This window comes from Diadema setosum, chromosome 8, assembly GCF_964275005.1.
Source record: "Diadema setosum chromosome 8, eeDiaSeto1, whole genome shotgun sequence".
Taxonomy (NCBI): Eukaryota; Metazoa; Echinodermata; class Echinoidea; order Diadematoida; family Diadematidae; genus Diadema; species Diadema setosum.
Window position 1 is genome coordinate 1,972,132 of NC_092692.1, and position 19,898 is coordinate 1,992,029.

Here is a 19,898-nt window from a genome sequence, read left to right on the forward strand (position 1 = left end):
ATATAACTTTCTCTTTTTGCTCAAAGTTTTCACTATTTATTATTTGTTTCTGGTCAGTTTTCCCTTTTTCTGTTTTTTTTCAATATATATTACAAAAAAAAAAATAAAAAGCTTCATCGCTTCGGCGATCCTTCGCATTTATTTCAAAGTTGATTTAGGCCTACATCCTTTGGGTTTATGTCAGGTTAATCACATGTTGATGGGTGTGTGTGTGACACACATACACACACTATAGCTTCTGACCACACGAGCAAAGAGAATTAAGGGTTTGGGACGAACACAGAACTAGGGCTTTCAATAGCTCAGATATTGGTTGGCATCCACCTGTCTCTGTCTCGCGGGACAATGGCATACACCCTGCATAAAACACCAGTTTATTTCTTGCTGGAACATTTCCTGCTTTGACTATAAAATAGGCCAACTCTTGAATAGCAGTCTCTGCTACACTTGATGCAAATGAAAGAGGTGGGCATATATACATATATATGAAATACAAAAATTTCGGGCTCCCTTCCATTTATCAAATGATTATGAATCTGAGAGAAAATTGTTGATATAATTGTTGAAAATATGTATGCATAAGAGTATGTGCACATTATGATATTGTAGCAGAAAGCTTGTCAGAAGTAGCTTGAAGCGAAACAACAACAAAATAACCTATCGGAAAAATCTCCGCTCAACATGCTTAAGATTAACTTCGGGGTTAATTGATTGTAACTGAAGGAAAACACTGGTACAGCTCAAAGAATGAGTGCGGGTTTCTCTGTTCGCATTTTTATCATAAGTACATTGAATAATTGTGGTGAATATTGCAGACACTGATCTGTATGTAAGTTTGTTACTGAGAAACCAGTGGTTGCGGGATACTCATGTCATTCAGTGAATCAATTTTGAAAGAGGGCGCTGTAAATTGTATAATATTCCAAATTGGAACCAAAGAGGTTTTTCTATTAATACATGTAGTGGATAGTGAGTATCACCTCTTTAGCTGAAGCACACCTATAGATGGTTCACATTTATTTTTTCCGATGTTCGCATATTACAATGACTGATAGTGACATTTGATATCGATAGGACAGCTGATACAGTAATTTCGCCAATACATTAATTCTTTCGCACAGAAAACTTCTTACTTTTTTTTATAAATTATTAATGTTCACATGATTTTGTTTGTAGATGGAAAAATGAATTAAATGAAAAAAAATGAAATGAAATGAAAATGGAACTTGTGTGGGGAGAACTAGTACTAGTATTATTAAATAAGATAATTTGTAGTAAAAAGACGTAGTGTGTTGTACCATATTCATGTATATTCATATTATGTTTGAGAATATTGCTGGGAAAAATGTTATGCCATACAGAGAATAAATAAATCAGATCGAACCGAATAAAAAGAAGTTATCTCTTGTTGAAACCTTACAGTCTTTTTGCTTTGTCTTTCTTGATTTCAGTACAGGTTTGTGAAAGCGGTCATATCTACGAACAGAATGCTCTGGTTCAAAGTGATGGGTACCCAGCCGAGCTCCCCCACAGGTTCTCGTGCTTTTTCCTGGTGCGAATGCACGGTGTCACAACGATCAATTTGACAGTCATAGATTTTAGTTTGGAAAAGTCAAAAGATTTCTTCATTGTGGGGTTTGATTATTATCCAAACTTCAATTCTCCAAATAGAACTGAGTATCACAACGGAACAGCGCTGGAATCTCAAGTTATCAACTCTAATCAGTTCTGGGTTCTAATAGAGACAGATAGAAACGTCCCAAGTGATGGCTACAGCTTCATGTTGAGTGGAGGTAAGGAATAATTATCTTTTTTTCGCATATGAAATAGACAGAGTGCAGAGGGTTTTTTTTTTGTCCCTTATAGACCCGGTTGTATGGGGATACCTTGAAGTTGGAATTAGGCTAGCTCGGCTCGGATGTATTCGAGATTCCCCATAATGAATTGTATGCAGGTTTATCACTCAGCTCTATTAACCCTATAAAGCCCAAGCTATTTTGACCCCTACCAGGCCCAAGGGGGGCACATTGTGCCCCCCTATATAACTTCTTTATTATATGATGTATGACCGTCATATTTGGCACATGGGTAGAGCAACATGTACTCTACATGACCCAACATTTGAAATTTCTCAAGGTCATCCACTGAGGGCGCTGTTTACCAAAATATAAAGAAATACATAGGAAATACGCTAGAATCATGTTTTTTCTGTTTATTTCTTTATCCCCAGTATATATCTTTTTTTTTAAATATCAATCATTTTCATATTTACCACAAAGAAAAAGCAAGTCAGCCTTCACTGTTTGTTATGGTTGAAATTTCTCAAGGTCATCACATGGGGGCACTATTCATTACAATATAAAGAAATATATAAAACCTATAATGTATTGCTTGGAATGAATACATATATTGGTATTGCATTTCATATTTCCAAAATATTGTAATTTTGAGTTTGCAGATTGATAACATGATAAACAAATGATATTACAGGTACAGCTTGTGTGAAAATAACACAAAATAAAAGGGTAGTCTTTGGAAAATGCTGTATTTTCAATTATTTCTATTATATCTATTGTTTGATGCCTATGTCGTATAGAAAATAAAGGAAATAATAAGAAAACCATTTCAGGGTAATTCACAACCATAATTCCTTCACCCTTTGGTTCTTCAGCAAATTACAGCCAAGAAAAACCCCATTTCATCCATAATTATACTGTTAACTGAAATTGGAACAGAAAATCATGCACAATCTGACGAACATGGTTGTCAGTTTATGGTTGCCATGGCAACCAGCAATATCGGACATAGCTAAATTATATATCAAAATGTGCGCAATAAGATTTTAGGAAAAGTCACCAAATTTGGTTGAAATCGGGTAAAGGGTATAGGAGCGGCAAACGAAAATATGGTAGGGGGGCACAATGTGCCCCCCCCCCCCCTTGGGCTTTATAGGGTTAAGTACACACACATTCGAAGAATTTTATACCAGGGAGATGAGACGACCGTTACAAACACCTACGGTTCGAGCGGTTGCGTGTATTCGCTGACACGTAGCTGACAGGTGCTATTCGTGGTTTTGGAATGTACCCGTGTGAGCAGCGAATGAAGATGGATTCTAACAGACTATCCATAGTTCCTCATGGTACCGCGTCTCCAAAGGAAGTCCTATTTACCTTTGGGACCAGTGATTGAAAAAGAATGTTCAAGATATCACATTTGATGCTTATGTATAGATCACTTGTATCAGAAAACATCGTACCAGATAAAACAGTCTTATGCAGGAAATCCTGATATACAAGAAAATATCACTGCTTCTCTCAATAAACCATTATAACTGCCATAACTGTAGACGGATTATAGTGAAACATAGTATTTCGTTATAGCTATTGTTCACTTTGTGTATATTTAACAATACTTATCATAGATTATATTGAAACAGAGCACGATGTCAGAATTCCTTTGCAATTTCACAATTGCCTTGTGACACCATCTCCCAAATAGTTTACTATTTTATGAGATATAATGATACTTTTTTTTTTCGAATAGTGTTTTCCTCGTCGAACATTTCAACATTCTGAAATATTACACTTTGCATTCAGACTATCTGGGTAAGACTATGTGCAGAAAAGACTCCAGAATAATGCTCTTGGAGGCACCGGCCAATTGTTTTAATCAGAAATTCGAAATTAGGCAGAGTATATTTGTTTTATATTTGGGATCGACAACTTGAATAAAAGGAGGGGAAACATAAGGCGGGAAGTGATGTGGTATATATGCAATGCTGCATGACGTGGAAGGATCCTACAGTGACCGTACAAAACTTGGCACGATGTCACGATTGCTTTGTGACGTTTAAGAAAGCGACCGTACTAGCGCAGCGCTCTTTACATTTCACAAAATATGCGTACAAAAAAAAAATCGTCTTTGCTTTGTGATGTCACAATTAATTTGTGACAGCGTTTCATAAACACTGACGTCTTTGTTCAAACATCCCAAATATTAGGAGGATACCTTGGAGTATCAAAAAGGCTAACATTCTGGAAAACGTCTTGAAATAGTTGAAAACTCATGTATTCACGTGAAAGTTCTTTAAACAAATTAGAAAAGAATAAACTCTTTATCCAAAACATGATCATGTATACTGTACATATGCTGTATTGAAATAAGGCAACTTTTTGAACGCATATCATTCTATGGTCTCTCTCTTATAGATTTGTCCGAATACGTGATCATGTTACCAATTTATGATTACCTTCGTTGATAGGGAAGACATGATATGTTTGCTTTATTCTAGATGGAGACGACTGTTTGTCAGAAAGCGTTCCTTGCATGAATGGTGGCACCTGCATTGATCTGTGGCAGAACTATACTTGCATGTGTCCACCTGGATACACTGGCGACAGATGCGAAGTGGGTAAGTTATACTTCTCGTGTTTGCAATCGCAGATATATGAAATATGTTTAGAGCTTAGTCTTCAAAACGTTGTTAAACTTTTCTTTATCTTGGGGGGGGGGACTTGGCATTGAAATAGTAACTCTAGATAGATTCGAAACGATACACTCGTTGTTGTTTGGCATTATAAAGAGCACAATAAAATATCGAATGTGTTAGGGAATACGCCGAAGGGTTCACCAATATCAAAGCAATTTGGGAGCCCCAGATATTTACCTCAATTCATTTGTTGGCTCATGAGCGAATAGAATTATTAAGTTATGAAGGAAGAGGGTTGGAAAAGAAGACATCAAATTTGATGAAATTCCCCTCCAAGCAGTCTTCGGGGAAGTGATAATCTGACCTGTTTTAAGGCAGCTTTTTTTTTTTCTTGCCATTGGCACGACAGGCATAATATGCCTTTGTATGCCGTGCTTTCTGGTCGATAGGCAGATTGTGACTAAACTGTGTTAGACAAAAAATGATGATGAGTTGTCTTATTATTACACACTAAGGAACACAATTGTTTTAGTTTATACTATGTTTGATATTGAGCTGCATTCTCAGGTCTGAACACTATCGATTCGGCTACGCATAGAACACTGTTTTTTAAAGACTAAACAAACTGCATGGTGCAGATTATTCGTCGAAAAAACCGTGTTTAGAAATGAGCCCAGACAATCTGTTTCCATCCCCTTCAATTTCCTTCGTTTCAAATGTACCCCAGATGTTGACTTCTGCCGCTCAGATCCGTGTCTTAATGGAGGAACCTGTATCAGCGAAATTGGCGGATACACCTGTAATTGCACAGCTAGCTTTACCGGCACTAGATGTGAAACAGGCAAGAGGAAACTTTACTCTAACTTTCTTCTTTTTTTCTCTCTGAATGATAATTATTAGCTTATCAAACAAAACATTCTTTAAAGTAATCACAGATGAAAATACATGGCAATGGCAGTTGGTTTCGTTGATCATACATTTATATTTTGATGTGTGTTGTTTGTTTTAACTTGTCAAGAGATAAATATATGAGATAATGAATGGAATGTTGGACTGCATAGCCGAAAATGTGACGAAATGATACTGACAATATTCCATAGTGTGTTCCGTATACATGATATGAAAACCTACTCTGTAAAATCACGTGCACATCTTTAAAAAAAAAAAAAATATCGAGGCAGTTCGTGTAAAACCGCCAAGGAATAATAATGCCTATGTTGCCAGAGTTGGCATAATCATTCTTTCTGGCATAACTTTACACGTTTCAGCATCTAGCATTATGCATGGCATAATTATGGCTGTTTTTAGCATAATTCTGGCATAATAATATTGCTACAGAAAGGAAATCTCCAGGCGTCTTTTGTACTGTGGTCTTTCTTGGTTGGTTTGTTAGTTTGGAGGTAATTTTTAGACGAAATTGACAATGAAAAGTTGTGAAGACGTGTTTTTTGTGTAGTTTTTTTATTCATTTTGGCGATTGAGCGCCACAGTTCAGTTAGGAACATAGAATTTGTAGAAAAAAATGGGAGGACGTTTGGGCACCACAATGAGATTGGAAACCATAATGCGATTGGATACCACAATGCAATGTTATTTTCGTTTTGTTTTGTTTTGTTTTTGCTTGTCAGCTAATGAGGCACCACAATTGGTTGACTTGAAGTGACATATTTTCATGGCAATTTAGTATAATTTTATGCCGCTTCAAGCGCAATCCCATGTTTTTCGCTGGTCACACTGATATAATGCAGCCAAGTGGTTTCCATTCCTGCTGTGTATACAGGGTGGCCCAAAAAGAACGGAACGGCTACGATCTTTAATTTCAGCAATATCGTTGCAAATATGCCATCATGTCGCATATTATTAGAAAGGCCATTCTTTTTCCAATAGAATGACACCAAGCTCTTTAATTTCAGTTAATGCGTTACGATTTTAGGCCCATTTTTGTCAACCCTTGCAATTTTCAAAATGTGATCATTTTGCACTCTCAGAGATACAGAAACCAGTGAGAATTCGGCTTACCGTAGAACCAGTAGCATTCGTAATGTGCGGAATGTGGGGCGGGCGGACAGTGTTATTGTCGTCAGGTACAAGTCGTCTCATTCACAATGGTAACGGACAATGACAGCCACATTCCACACAGTGTGAACATTACTGCTTCTATGGCAAGCCGAATTCTCGCTGATTTCGGTGTCTCTGAGAGTGCAAAATGATCACATTTTGAAAATTGCAAGGGTTGACAAAAATGGTCCTAAAATCGTAACGCATTAACTGAAATTAAAGAGCTTGGTGTCATTCTCTTGGAAAAAGAATGGCCTTTCCAATAGTATGCAAAATAATGACACATTTGCAAAGATATTGCTGAAGTTAAAGATCTTAAGCGTTCCGTTCTTTCTGGGTCACCCTGTATAGGACCCTTACATTACTTATGAGCATCTTCCATGCTATATACAGGTATTGTGCTGGTTTCTTCTTCAACTATCTTCGTGAATTCATCGATTTTCTCAATCATCGAGGGAGAATCAACGCAGTCACTTGGGTTCAGATTCACATTCTCGCCCTCTGCCCTGGCTACGTACTCCGTCGGAGGTGCCAGTACATCCGATCTGTGGGGCTTTGCGGTCTTCTTCAGTGGTAACCCGACGGGCGCGTTTCCCATTGGAGGTACCCCGAATCTGGACACACTGACGGTGACTCAGCGACAGACGCTCTGGAGCCCTCCAAACAGTACAACCATAGTAGACATCCAGGCTCCAGACTTGGCTGGAAGTACTGTTTACACCTGCGATGACATGCAGTATTTATGCGCACGACTGACACAAGGAACCAGCCCGTCTCCTGCCTATGTCCTTCAAGGTGTCCCAACCAACGACTCGCTGCTTGCATGTACCGAAGTCCCATGCAGAGGTTTGTAGTGTCTTCGGTGTATAGCTTTCTCGAGGAGTCAGCTTGTTTGGCTCTGTTGTTAATGAGAACACGCTTCATTTGTTCTATCAAATTTGGTTCTTTCATTTCATAAACAATAAATGTAAATGATATGGAGGAAATCCACGCATCCTGATTGATGTCTTAAAGGGAATTAACAAGCGTTTAAAGCGTTTCACCCCAGTGTTTATCATGACTGATCGTTCAGCTTTCACTGTATGGGATATTCCCGATAAACTCACATTATCTGCCAACTCGAATTCACTGCTCTTCGCAAATATGCTCTATTGAACAAATATACTGTATTAAACGAAGTTACCTCGTTCTCCACAATGTCATAATTTTATCTTATTTAAACGTCTGAACTATATGATGGCGCTGTTGCCCCTCTTGCTTACAATTCGTAATCACTGAAAGATGTGAGAAGTGGAAACGTAACATCGCCATCAAAAGAAAGAAAGAGGGTGAGATTTAACTTTGATACTTATGTTGGACAGAAACTTATGAAGCATTGCTTCAACATGATGTCTAAGTTTCACAATGGCGTGAAAACTGAGGTGCAAGTAATAGTGATTCGTTGGACTATCTGCCAACAGGTGTTGAGATTACAAACTCGGAACTCTCTGTCACCTCTCCCGGAGCTCTACGCGAAGGAGCGGCGGGACAGACCGTGTCCTTTAACTTTACTCTTACTGCTGGCAACGCGGGAAGCCGTTTGACCGGAACCAACCTCTGGCAGTTTACCGCCTTTGGAAGTCAAACCGCGGACGGGAGCTCAGTGAGTACAGGCACATACAACGTTCCTCTGACCCCAGGGCAGGGCAGTACTGGCATTGCTTCTGGAGGAACAGCCATCTTTGACAATCTAGGTTTCGAGATCGATCTTTCTGGTGATGTGAACTGCGCTGATGTGCCTTATATTTGCGTGACAGCATCCCGGGGAGACTCAGCAAGTCCCGCCTTCACCCTCTCCGGTGTCCCAAGCGACGACGTTCTGACGTCATGTCAACCCGTGACGTGTAGAGGTAACTAATAGTATCTTTTTTTTTCTTTTTTTTCGGGGGGGGGGGGGGGCTTCACCGTACCAACAAGGACCTTGTCTGCACGTTGCTGATTGGAAACAAATACAGTGTACTTAATTTCATCAGACATCTTTTATATACTTATATATATATATATATATATATATATATATATATAAACATTTTGCGAGGAAAAAAAATATGAATACACTCAACTGTGAAGTGCGTTTCATTTTGAAAGGATAGGCTACGTTTCGAGATTTAGACCAGAGTGTAGACCATCATAAGTACTTCTTTTATTGCGTGCTAAGAAGTATGTTTAGTCGTGGTAGTTTTAGAATTTAATGTTGATGTCATTATTGCAAATTTTCAGAACACCTGCCTCCGAAAAAGCTGAATTGCTGTGTCTTAAAACAGTCATCAGTCCCATCTGATCTAAGAATTGATAACGAATATTGCTGATAGAAACAAAATATTCCATTTCATAAAACACCTCTTTGGCATTTTAGATCGTCTACCAAATTGAGTACGGTGAAAGGTTGTAAAGTAAATTCATATACAAAAGGGATATGTTTCTAGAATCAAACCAACGTAATTTGTATCAAGCACACATATACAGGGATATGTTTCTACTATCAAGCCAACTTAATATTAAGCACAAATCTTTTCCATTTTCAATTTCCTGGCAAACTGAGTACACTTTAAAGCTGAAAAGTACATAGATATCAAGGGATATGTTTGAAGAATGAACGAAGAATGAATTTAAGCGAATATTAAAGTAATGTGCTTCTATCTTTGTACGCAGCACTAATTTTGTGGTATGCATAGAAACATGTGCAGTCATGCTAGTTTTCAAAATCTCAACACTGATAGTATTCTTACAAAAAGGCCAGAACTTCTACGAAATAGCTTCATCGCTGTGTATGAAATCAGCAGGACGAGTAACCAGTGTCATTTTATCACAAGAGTGATGTCTTAAGGGAATTCATCCTTGTCTCTTCCTATTAGTACTGATTGCAGTTGTATGATTTTTTCTTCCATCGTCATGCTGGTCTGACACTTAGTGACTATTAACACAGGGGATTTTAAGGGTTTACATTCTGTATCATAAAACATGATTCTATGATATAATAAAGCTTCGAAAAAAACCCTCTGGTATCCGAGCAGACCCCATCATTACATCACAATTAGAAAAGGAGATTCCTTCTAGTTCTTAGTTTTTCTTTCATCGTTCTCAAAGCAGCATTTTGCAGAGACCATTATTTTCATACTTACATCACCCTCAAAGGAAGAACTGTTTAGTTTTGCCCTATGCGTTGCAAGTAATTCTAAATAATAATTATTGTGCAGGAGTTGAGCTGGACAACACCGCCCTCAACGTCACTGGATTCGTCCTTGAGGGAGAGGAGAACAACGTTAATCTTTATCTCACTTTGTCGGCCAACGCCGGTGGAGGTAGCGCGGTTGGGAGTGGTCTGTGGTCGGTTACCGGCTTTGCCAGCAACTACGCTAATGGCAGCGGAGTTCGCTTCGGTGAAAACACTATCAATTTGACCCCATCTCAGGCCAATACCACTCTTAATTACGGACAGACAGCCACAATTGACGGCCTGATATTCAACCTTGATCTCCAGAGTGGACCGGTGTGTTCTCAGTTCCGTTATATCTGCGTTGAGATTGAGAAGGGCTCTACCCCATCCCCTGACTTCGATCTTACTCCTGCTCAGTCAGTCTCTTGTTATGAGGTTGAATGTAGAGGTAGGTGTTTGAAGAGTTCACGGGCAGAATTGTGTGGACAACGACAAAAACTTGTAACTTTTTTTCAAGAACTTTGCATAACATGTGCCCATCACGAGCCCGACACTCAGGAGTCATACAGCCCATGAGTCCGACACTAGGAAAGAGAGGTCAATGAGTCCTACACTGGGCAAACAAGGCACACGGGTCCGACATTCGATTGCATCACGGGGCTGAATGAACGTAGTTTCTGTGGACCTTGTTTACCTACTGGTGGACTCCTTGGCCTTATTTTCCTATAATGTCGAGTTCATGTTATGACTCGTGGGCTGTGTGAGTCATGGACGATTTTTAAATGTCGAAATGGTGGTTCTTCTGACTCGTCGATGTCGGACTCATGGGATGACCCCAACATAACTGCATCCCGACTGTTTTTCTCTTTTATTTGTATGGTTATCATTGTTTGCCTTGCCGTAGATTAGACTTCATGGCACTGTGCTGCTGTTGCTCTCGTTGCCGAAGATTTCGCAATTAATGAAATACATATCCGAGAAGTAAAAACAAACAAGCATACAATCGCTAACAAAGGAAATAAGGAAGGTACTTATTCTGGTTCCAATGTTTTGCTACCTTTCTTTGATAGGAACTTGTGACGCATTGCTGCAGCGTGATATCTTGATTTCGAAACACATTGAAAATTGAGGCGCAAGTAACAGTTGTTCAATACTCCGCTTTGATTCTCGTTAAACAGGTGTTGAGATAACTAATTCAGCGATTTCCGTCACCGATCCGGGAGCTCTGCGAGAGGGAGTGGCAGGACAGACCGTGTCCTTCAATCTTAACCTCACTGCTGGCAACGCTGGTAGCGTGAGCGGAACCAACCTCTGGCGGTTTACGGCCTTTGGAAGTCAAACGGCGGACGGGAGCTCAGTGAGTACAGACACATACAACGTTCCTCTGACCCCAGGGCAGGGCAGTACTGGCATTGCTTCTGGTGGAACAGCCATCTTTGACAATCTAGGTTTCGAGATCGATCTTTCTGGTGATGTGAACTGCGCTGATGTGCCTTATATTTGCGTGACAGCGTCCCGGGGAGACTCAGCAAGTCCCGCCTTCACCCTCTCCGGTGTCCCAAGCGACGACGTTCTGACGTCATGTCAACCCGTGACGTGTAGAGGTAACTAATAGTATTTTTATTATTATATTATTATTATTATTACCAGCAAGGACCAGGTCTGCACGATTTTGATAGGAAACAAATGATATACTTGATTCGACATCTATTTGCACTTTAAACCTGGGAGGACAAAAAAAAAATGTGCACGCACACTTTGTAAAGTGTATTTGACATACATATTGGGCAAACATGCTTCGAGAATCCGACCGGAGTTTATTGGTAGCAAACATTCCGATAAAGTAAAAATGGATTATCAATGCATACTGTATAATTGCATGCCAAGAAGTATGTGCAGTCATGCTAGATTGAAAATCAACACTGATGCCATTGCAAAAGGACAAAATACTTTCGAAAAAGCTGAATTGCTGTGTCTGAAATGAAATCAACAGGTCAATTGTAATCAGCCCCATCTGCTCAACTAGGGTTTGTATCTTAAAGAGATATCGTCTTGATGACTTCTTTTTAGTTATGATGAAAGTTTTTATGCAGATTTCTTACATCGTGATATTGATCTGCTACGTAATAATTATTATAATAATTGTTATCTTTAAGAGGATAATTTTCTATCCACTAGGCGACCATCCTATCAAATTATTGTATATCATGTAAAAAAAAATGGCGTGCAAGCTCTATTTGTGAAACCCTCTTTAAATAGTACACTGTATTTAACAGGGCAAACCATTACAATGACACAGCAGTTCGCAATGACGACGATTGGAGTGTTAGATCACTTTGAAAGGAAGATTTGTTTAGTTTTGTCATGTCCATTGTGAGTAATTCTAAATCTCTTTATTGTGCAGGGGTTGAGCTGGACAGCTCCATGGTCACCGTCGTCGGATCCGTCCGCCAGGGAGAGAGCACCAACGTCACTCTCCTCGTCCTTTTGGAGGCTAACGCCGGTGGAGGTAGCGCGGTTGGGAGTGGTCTGTGGTCGGTTACCGGCTTTGCCAGCAACTACGCTAATGGCAGCGGAGTTCGCTTCGGTGAAAACACTATCAATTTGACCCCATCTCAGGCCAATACCACTCTTAATTACGGACAGACAGCCACAATTGACGGCCTGATATTCAACCTTGATCTCCAGAGTGGACCGGTGTGTTCTCAGTTCCGTTATATCTGCGTTGAGATTGAGAAGGGCTCTACCCCATCCCCTGACTTCGATCTCACTCCTGCTCAGTCAGTCTCTTGTTATGAGGTTGAATGTAGAGGTAGGTGTTTGAAGAGTTCACGGGAAAAATTGTGTGGACAACGAAAACACCCCCTTGCACATTTTTTGTTTTTGTTTTCAATAACTTGGTATAACATGTGCCCATCACGAGACCGACACCCAGGAGTCATACAGCCCATGAGTCCGACACTGGATAAAAGAGGGCAAGTAGTCCTACGCTAGGCAAACAAGGTACACGAGTCCGACACTCGATTGCATCACGGGCTCTGAATGTACGCAGTGTCGGTCCTGTGGACCTTGTTTGTCTGCTGGTGGACTCCTGGGCCTTATTTACCTATGGTCGTGATAGTATCGAGTTCATATTTTATCCCGTGGGCTGTGTGAATCATTGGCGTTTTTTACAATGTTGAAATCGTGGTCTTTCTGACTCGTGGGTGTCCGGCTCATGTTATGACTCCAACATAACTGCCTCCTGACTTTTTTTCTGTTTTATTTGTTATGGTTCACATTGTTTGCATTGCCAGAGATTCAACTTCATAGCACTGTTTCAACTGTACAAATAAACTACAAGTATTTTAATGTAAGTTTCAACAATCGCAATAACCATAGCAACGATCGAAAAGCTGATAGCTGAGAGACGTTGTACTAACAAAGAAAATGTTGATCATTCTGAGTGTTCAGAATTCTCCCAAGGACATGTCTGCAAAGGATTTTGGAATTTGTTCATCATTTTTAGATGAGATGTTCTCATAAATATTAATTGACCGCAGTCATATCTTTGAGGTGAGTGATATTTTCTTCCCATTTATGCTCGGTTTTCTTTTCTCCGTCTTGACACGATAGCAATATATCATGGCAACACTGCCGAGACGCACTATCCAGCCGTTTCTCACTACATATTGGAGATTCCTTAAAGGGAAGGTAAACCCAAAGAGCAATGTGGATTGAGTGAAAGCAGCAACACTGTAAAAACATGGGTGTTAGATTTAACACCACGGGTGTTAAATCTAACACCGATCAAACTTCAATAAAGGACCACACCCACAGGTGTTAAAAATGCACTGTGATGGTGTTGAAAAGTGTTCACCTGACACTTCGTGGTGTTAATTTGACACTGTACCAGGTGTTATTTTGACACTGTACTGGTGTTAATTAAAAAATGACACCACATGGTGTTGATTTGATACTTGTTGGTGTTAATATCAATGGTTTAACACCCGTCCAGCTTCAATAAGGGACCGCACCAGCTGGTGTTACTTTGGTGTAAAATTATTTTCACATTTTTTCAAAAATCTAGTATTTCAACGTAAAATTCTTGATCGTCTTGTTTAAATTAAAAATCAACAAGAAGTGCACTTACTAAGAAACTCTTCAAAAAACAGTTTAAAATTTGGAAATGACACCCGGGGGTGTTAATTTAACACCATAAATGAGCACCGAAAATTTAACACCAGCTCGGTGTTCACTATTTAACACCGGACTTTTTGCAGTGAACATTAGTAGAACACATCAGTGAAAGTTTGAGAAAAATCGGACAATCGATGCAAAAGTTATGAATTTTTAAAGTTTTGGTGTTGGAACCGCTGGATGAGGAGACTACTAGAGGATATGACGTATGAGTGGACAACAATACAAAGAAAATATAAAGGATATTCAACAAAAATTCACTTTTCTAGAATTATGAAAGAGCAGTGGACCAACCGCTTTCAGAAAGCAGGGGGAATAATTGCTACCCTTAACATATGTCAATATCAAGTTGATGGAATTTGTAATTTTCATGAAAAATGGATTTTTGTAGTATTTTCTTTATATTTTCTTGATATTGTAGTCCACTCATACGTCATAACCTCTAGTAGTCTCCTCATCCAGCGGTTCCAACACCAAAACTTTAAAAATTCATAACTTCTGCATCGATTGTCCGATTTTCTTCAAACTTTCACTGATGTGTTCTACTAATGTTGCTGCTTGCACTCAATCCACATTGTTCTTGGGGTTTACTTCCCTTTAACAATGCAATTCCATACCATACAATACCATACAATACCATACACTACAATACCACACCATACCATACCATACCATACCATACCATACCATACCATACCATACAATACAATACAACACAATACAGCACAATACAATACAGTACAATACAATATAATACAATACGATACAGTACAATACAATGCAATGCAATACAATACAATGCAATACAATACAATACAATACAATACAATACAATACACTACAACACAATATAAAAAGATACAGTACAATACAGTGCGATATTTGTGTCATTTGTAATTCTCATCAACAACTCGATCATCTTCATATTAATCACTTTTTCATCCCGTGTTTTGATGCAGGTAATATCATATCGTGGCGAAACACATCAGGCTATAAACTAACTTGCTCCCTACCCTTTGTAAAAGGCTGTACGAAAAGTAACATCGTTGTTTTTAAGGATCGAAGAAATAAAAGCTTCATTTGTCTGATTTTCAATATTCATAGCAAATGATTGTGCTGTTGTTGCTCTCCTTGCCGAAGATTTTGTAATTAATGAAAGACATGTGAGAATATAAAAAAGCATATAATCGCAAGAAAAAAAAAAACGAAAGAAGGAAGGGACTTACTCTGCATGGTTCCAATGTTTTGCTACCTTTGTTTGATAGGAACTTGTGACGCATTTTTGCGACATGATATCTTGATTTCGAAACACAGTGAAAATTGAGGCGCAAGTAACAGTTGTTCAATACTCCGCTTTGATTCTCGTTAAACAGGTGTTGAGATAACTAATTCAGCGATTTCCGTCACCGATCCGGGAGCTCTGCGAGAAGGAGTGGCGGGACAGACCGTGTCCTTCAATCTTAACCTCACTGCTGGCAACGCTGGTAGCGTGAGCGGAACCAACCTCTGGCGGTTTACGGCCTTTGGAAGTCAAACGGCGGACGGGAGCTCAGTGAGTACAGACACATACAACGTTCCTCTGACCCCAGGGCAGGGCAGTACCGGCATTGCTTCTGGTGGAACAGCCTTCTTTGACAATCTAGGTTTCGAGATCGATCTTTCTGGTGATGTGAACTGCGCTGATGTGCCTTACATTTGCGTGACAGCGTCCCGGGGCGAGTCAGCGAATCCCGACTTCACCCTCTCCGGTGTCCCAAGCGACGACGTTCTGACGTCATGTCAACCCGTGACGTGTAGAGGTAACTAATAGTATTTTTTTTTTGGCTTCGCTGTGCCAGCAAGGACCAGGTCTGCCCAATTTTGATAGGAAACAAATAACGTATTTGATTCGACATCTATTTGCACTTTAAACCTGGGAGGACAAAAAAAAAAATGTGCAAGCACACTTTGTAAAGTACATTTGACATACATATTGGACAAACATGCTTCGAGAATCCGACCGGAGTATATTGGTAGCAAACATTCAGAGAAAGTAAAAATAATGTATCAATGCACACTGTATAATTGCATGCCGAGAAGTACGTGCAGCCATGCAAGTTTGAAAACCAATACTGATTTCATTGCAAAAGGACAAAATACTTTCGAAAAAGCTGAATTGCTGTGTCTGAAATCAACAGGTCCATTGTAATCAGTCCCATCTGCTCAACTAGGGTTTGTATCTTAAAGAGATATCGTCTTGATGACTTGTTGTTAGTTATGATGAAAGTTTCAGTTTGTTTTCTCACATCGTGATATCGATTTGCTGCGTAATGAATAATTATAATATACTTATCATTATACATAAGAGAGTTATATTTTCATCCAAAGGCGACCATTTTCTAACATTGTTGTATCATTATCACGTAATAAAGAGCTTAAGCTCTCTATATGAAATCCTCTTAGTATTTAACAGGCCACACCATTGCAATGAGGCAAGGAGATCCTTTTTTATAGCCTTTATCCATATTGAATTGCTATTTGTAAAGCAGTGCGCAATGACCACGATTGGAAGGAATCTAAGATCATTTTGAAAGGAAGAATTGTGTATTTTTGTCCTGGCTACTGTGAATAATTCTAAATCTCATTATTGTGCAGGAGTTGAGCTGGACAGCTCCATGGTCACCGTCGTCGGATTCGTCCGAGAGGGAGAGAGCACCAACGTCACTCTCCTCGTCCTCTTGGAGGCTAACGCCGGTGGAGGTAGTGCGGTTGGGAGTGATCTGTGGTCGCTTACTGGCTTTGCCAGCAACTACGCTAACGGCAGCGGAGTTCGCTTCGGTGAAAACACTATCAATTTGACCCCATCTCAGGCCAATACCACTCTTAATTACGGAATGACAGCCACAATTGACGGCCTGATATTCAACCTTGATCTCCAGAGTGGACCGTTGTGTTCTCAGTTCCGTTATATCTGCGTTGAGATTGAGAAGGGCTCTACCCCATCCCCTGACTTCGATCTTACTCCTGCTCAGTCAGTCTCTTGCTATGAGGTGGAATGTAGAGGTAGGTGTCAGACGAGTTCACAGCTAAATCTTTGTGGACAACGACAAAGCTTTCCACCATATTGCTCCCCTATACCATGACATAACCGCCTCTAACTTTACCTACACCTAAAGGACACTGTGTCAACAAAGATCTTACATCTACTTTAAATTACATCAATTAGGATAGTGATTTAAAAAAAAACCAACCGCTATAACTGAGAGTAATTGTCCTGGCTATTGCAAAAAGAAATGTAATTCTTTTCGTCTTTTTTCGGGGGTGGCATGACAAAGGTGGATTTAACATTTTGTCTAAAGTTTTTTGGATGACACATTCTTATCACCATTTGTTTGAAATCACAATTTTGTGATAATTTGTGATTGTTAGATTACTGTTTTCTACTACTACTATGTACTGCTACTACTACCATCATCATCATCATCATTATTATCATTTATCATCTTTTTCATATCATTAACTTTGTAAAAAAATATCATAAATGCTATTATTATTAGATTATATCCATATGAAATCTTTCAACACAATGGTAAAATACAATGGACAAAGTGTATTTGAGATAACGCAAATAAAAACAAAAACGAAGAAACAACAACAAAAAAAATCTTTTCCAAGTGGAAAGGCTTCCGTGGGCGCAGAAAGGGACATCAATGACCAGGGATCAGTTCCATGAAAGTCTTATGAGAGACTTTTTAAGACATAATTATGTGAGACTTCATGAAATGAATTCTACTTCTCTTTGAAAGTCTCTCATAGCTACATGAATTATGAGCGACATCAGCCATTCTGAGATTTATGTAAGACTTTCATGTGATGACTTCATGAAACGGATCCCAGGACCACAGGTCTTCAGTCCCATTATTATCCCTCAAATCAGTAGTGCACATCAACTAACAGATTTAGATCGACACTAAGTAAGTATATTATACTGGTTGCATAGTTTAACAGAGAGTATTCCATTATTCAGCACCTAATTTTGATTGTACTTGAATTGCAGGAGTCAACATCGCTTCCCTGAACACCACGCTGAACACTGATGAAGTTTTCCACGGTCAATCACAGAGCGTGTCCTTCAACGTCCAAGCCTCGGCCGACCCGGACTATGGCAGTGTGTCGGGCACAGGCCTCTGGGTGGTTACCGCTTGGGTCAGCGACTCATCGGACGGTGCCAATCCCATTGCAACATCCAACATCAGTCTTTCCGCATCACAGGCTGACCAATCAGCTGAATCCGGAGGAACAATAACTTTTAGCAACCTTGCATTCCCCCTTAACCTTAATACCACTCCCGAATGCGCCGATTTCAGTTTCTTCTGTGTTCAGCTCCAGCGAGACTCTGGCTCTTCCGTAGACTTCTCGCTGGAAGGAGACCTTGTTAGATGTGTGCCAATCACATGCACAGGTAGCTTTTGCCATTGCCATTATTATTCATCAGCCTAAAACCAGCATAATCGTTCCTCTGCTTTAGCCATCATGAGCATAATTTAAAAATAACTTGTGAAAGAATATTTATATGATGCTAAGGAGACGTTCCACGCCTAACCTGGGAGTTTGGTAAAATGCTGGAAACTGGAAAGATATGAAGAAAACGACAAATTTTGAAATAGTTTGCTCAATCTCACCAACAAGCATGTAAAGAAGAGTAAGACAATCAGCGTGAAAAATATATATTTTGAAGAACAATACAATTGGAGTTAGATATGCTTATCCATCGGAAAAGCTACCAAAATTATTGAATGAACGTGAAGTCGGATAAAGCGGGCTGAAGACCAAAAAAGATAAAATAATTTTTAAGAAGTATTTAGGGGAATAGGTCAAATCCTTTGTCACCCAGCATTACTCTTTTTACTAGTAAACTCTTTATATCGCTCTAACCGTGAATCTAATTAACCTGGCATTCCGTGTATTCTTTTCTTGCAATGCTGCACCATGATCCAGGACTCTGGATGGCTTTATTCTTCTTATGAACAACTTTTTAGAATAGTTGTCACAAATGTTGGGACCTAATAAAAGGTCGTAAAATATTCGTTTGTATTTCTAACCAAAAAAAGGGAAGTTTCTAATCATGTTTAGGTATCTGATTGGCCAAGGTGATGGAGGTGTAGTGCTGCTTTTTTTTCGTTTATCGTTAAACCTTTTTCGCATCCTTAAAGGTAATAATACTGCATATGATGTAACATTTCCATATAGAAACAAGAAAAAAATACAAATGTAGGGTTTATTTTCCTCTCAGCAAAAATGATTGGTAATTTCATTTCTCATGGTATTTTTTTTTCTACATGGTAGAGGTAAGCTTCACAGTAATGGCAAAATGTACCCCAGCATGTTTTACGTTATGTAAAGATATTTATGTGTTTTCTGAATCAGTCCTACATTTCGACATTGACACGAAAACATACGAAGCAAAGCTTCAATGAAAGCTATGGAAATTTCTCGCCCTTTCAAACTTAGCCAGTCACAATCAGTATAGCCCGGAATTCCATAGAATTATTGTCTCACTAGTTAATTATGATTGCATTGAATACTTAGCCTATTGTTTTTCGATAAGTAGTAAACTTGCATAGGATAGACGGAGAAATGTACCAATGCGCCTGGTATTTTCGTATTCGTGTCCGTCTGTTCCTCCCATGTTTCGTCCAAGATGTGAATGAGTGTTCTAGCGCCCCCTGTCGCAATGGTGCAACGTGTACTGACATCGTCAACGGATATACATGCCAATGTGCGGATGGTTTCGAAGGCCGTCACTGTGAAATCGGTAAGTTCTGGTAACCAAATCAACATGATGATACAGGCTCTGAAACTCAAGTCATAATTTTCTGCCACCACAGCGCAAGAAGATGAAACAGATTTGATATACATCTACCAAGAATCATTCTGATATTTTCTTGTTTCAAATTTGCTCCTATTTTTTTCGTTTCTTTGTGATGAGTTTTGGTGATGTGATATTTAGAAATTTACTATATAGATTGTGAAACGCTCTTGCATAATCATTAT

At 39.3% G+C, this 19,898-nt stretch overlaps 1 protein-coding gene across 1 annotated transcript in view; it reads left to right on the forward strand.

The window, feature by feature from the left end:
- The window catches only part of LOC140231699 (uncharacterized), a 56,241-nt gene that overhangs the window by 14,803 nt on the left and 21,540 nt on the right, over positions 1 to 19,898 (forward strand). The window contains exons 4-15 of the mRNA XM_072311853.1: positions 1,452 to 1,793; positions 4,295 to 4,414; positions 5,160 to 5,273; positions 6,884 to 7,336; positions 7,951 to 8,379; positions 9,727 to 10,134; positions 10,865 to 11,290; positions 12,091 to 12,498; positions 15,239 to 15,664; positions 16,500 to 16,907; positions 17,902 to 18,306; positions 19,546 to 19,659. Coding sequence (XP_072167954.1) covers positions 1,452 to 1,793; positions 4,295 to 4,414; positions 5,160 to 5,273; positions 6,884 to 7,336; positions 7,951 to 8,379; positions 9,727 to 10,134; positions 10,865 to 11,290; positions 12,091 to 12,498; positions 15,239 to 15,664; positions 16,500 to 16,907; positions 17,902 to 18,306; positions 19,546 to 19,659 — 4,053 coding nt within the window. The remainder of the gene's footprint in view (positions 1 to 1,451; positions 1,794 to 4,294; positions 4,415 to 5,159; positions 5,274 to 6,883; positions 7,337 to 7,950; positions 8,380 to 9,726; positions 10,135 to 10,864; positions 11,291 to 12,090; positions 12,499 to 15,238; positions 15,665 to 16,499; positions 16,908 to 17,901; positions 18,307 to 19,545; positions 19,660 to 19,898) is intronic.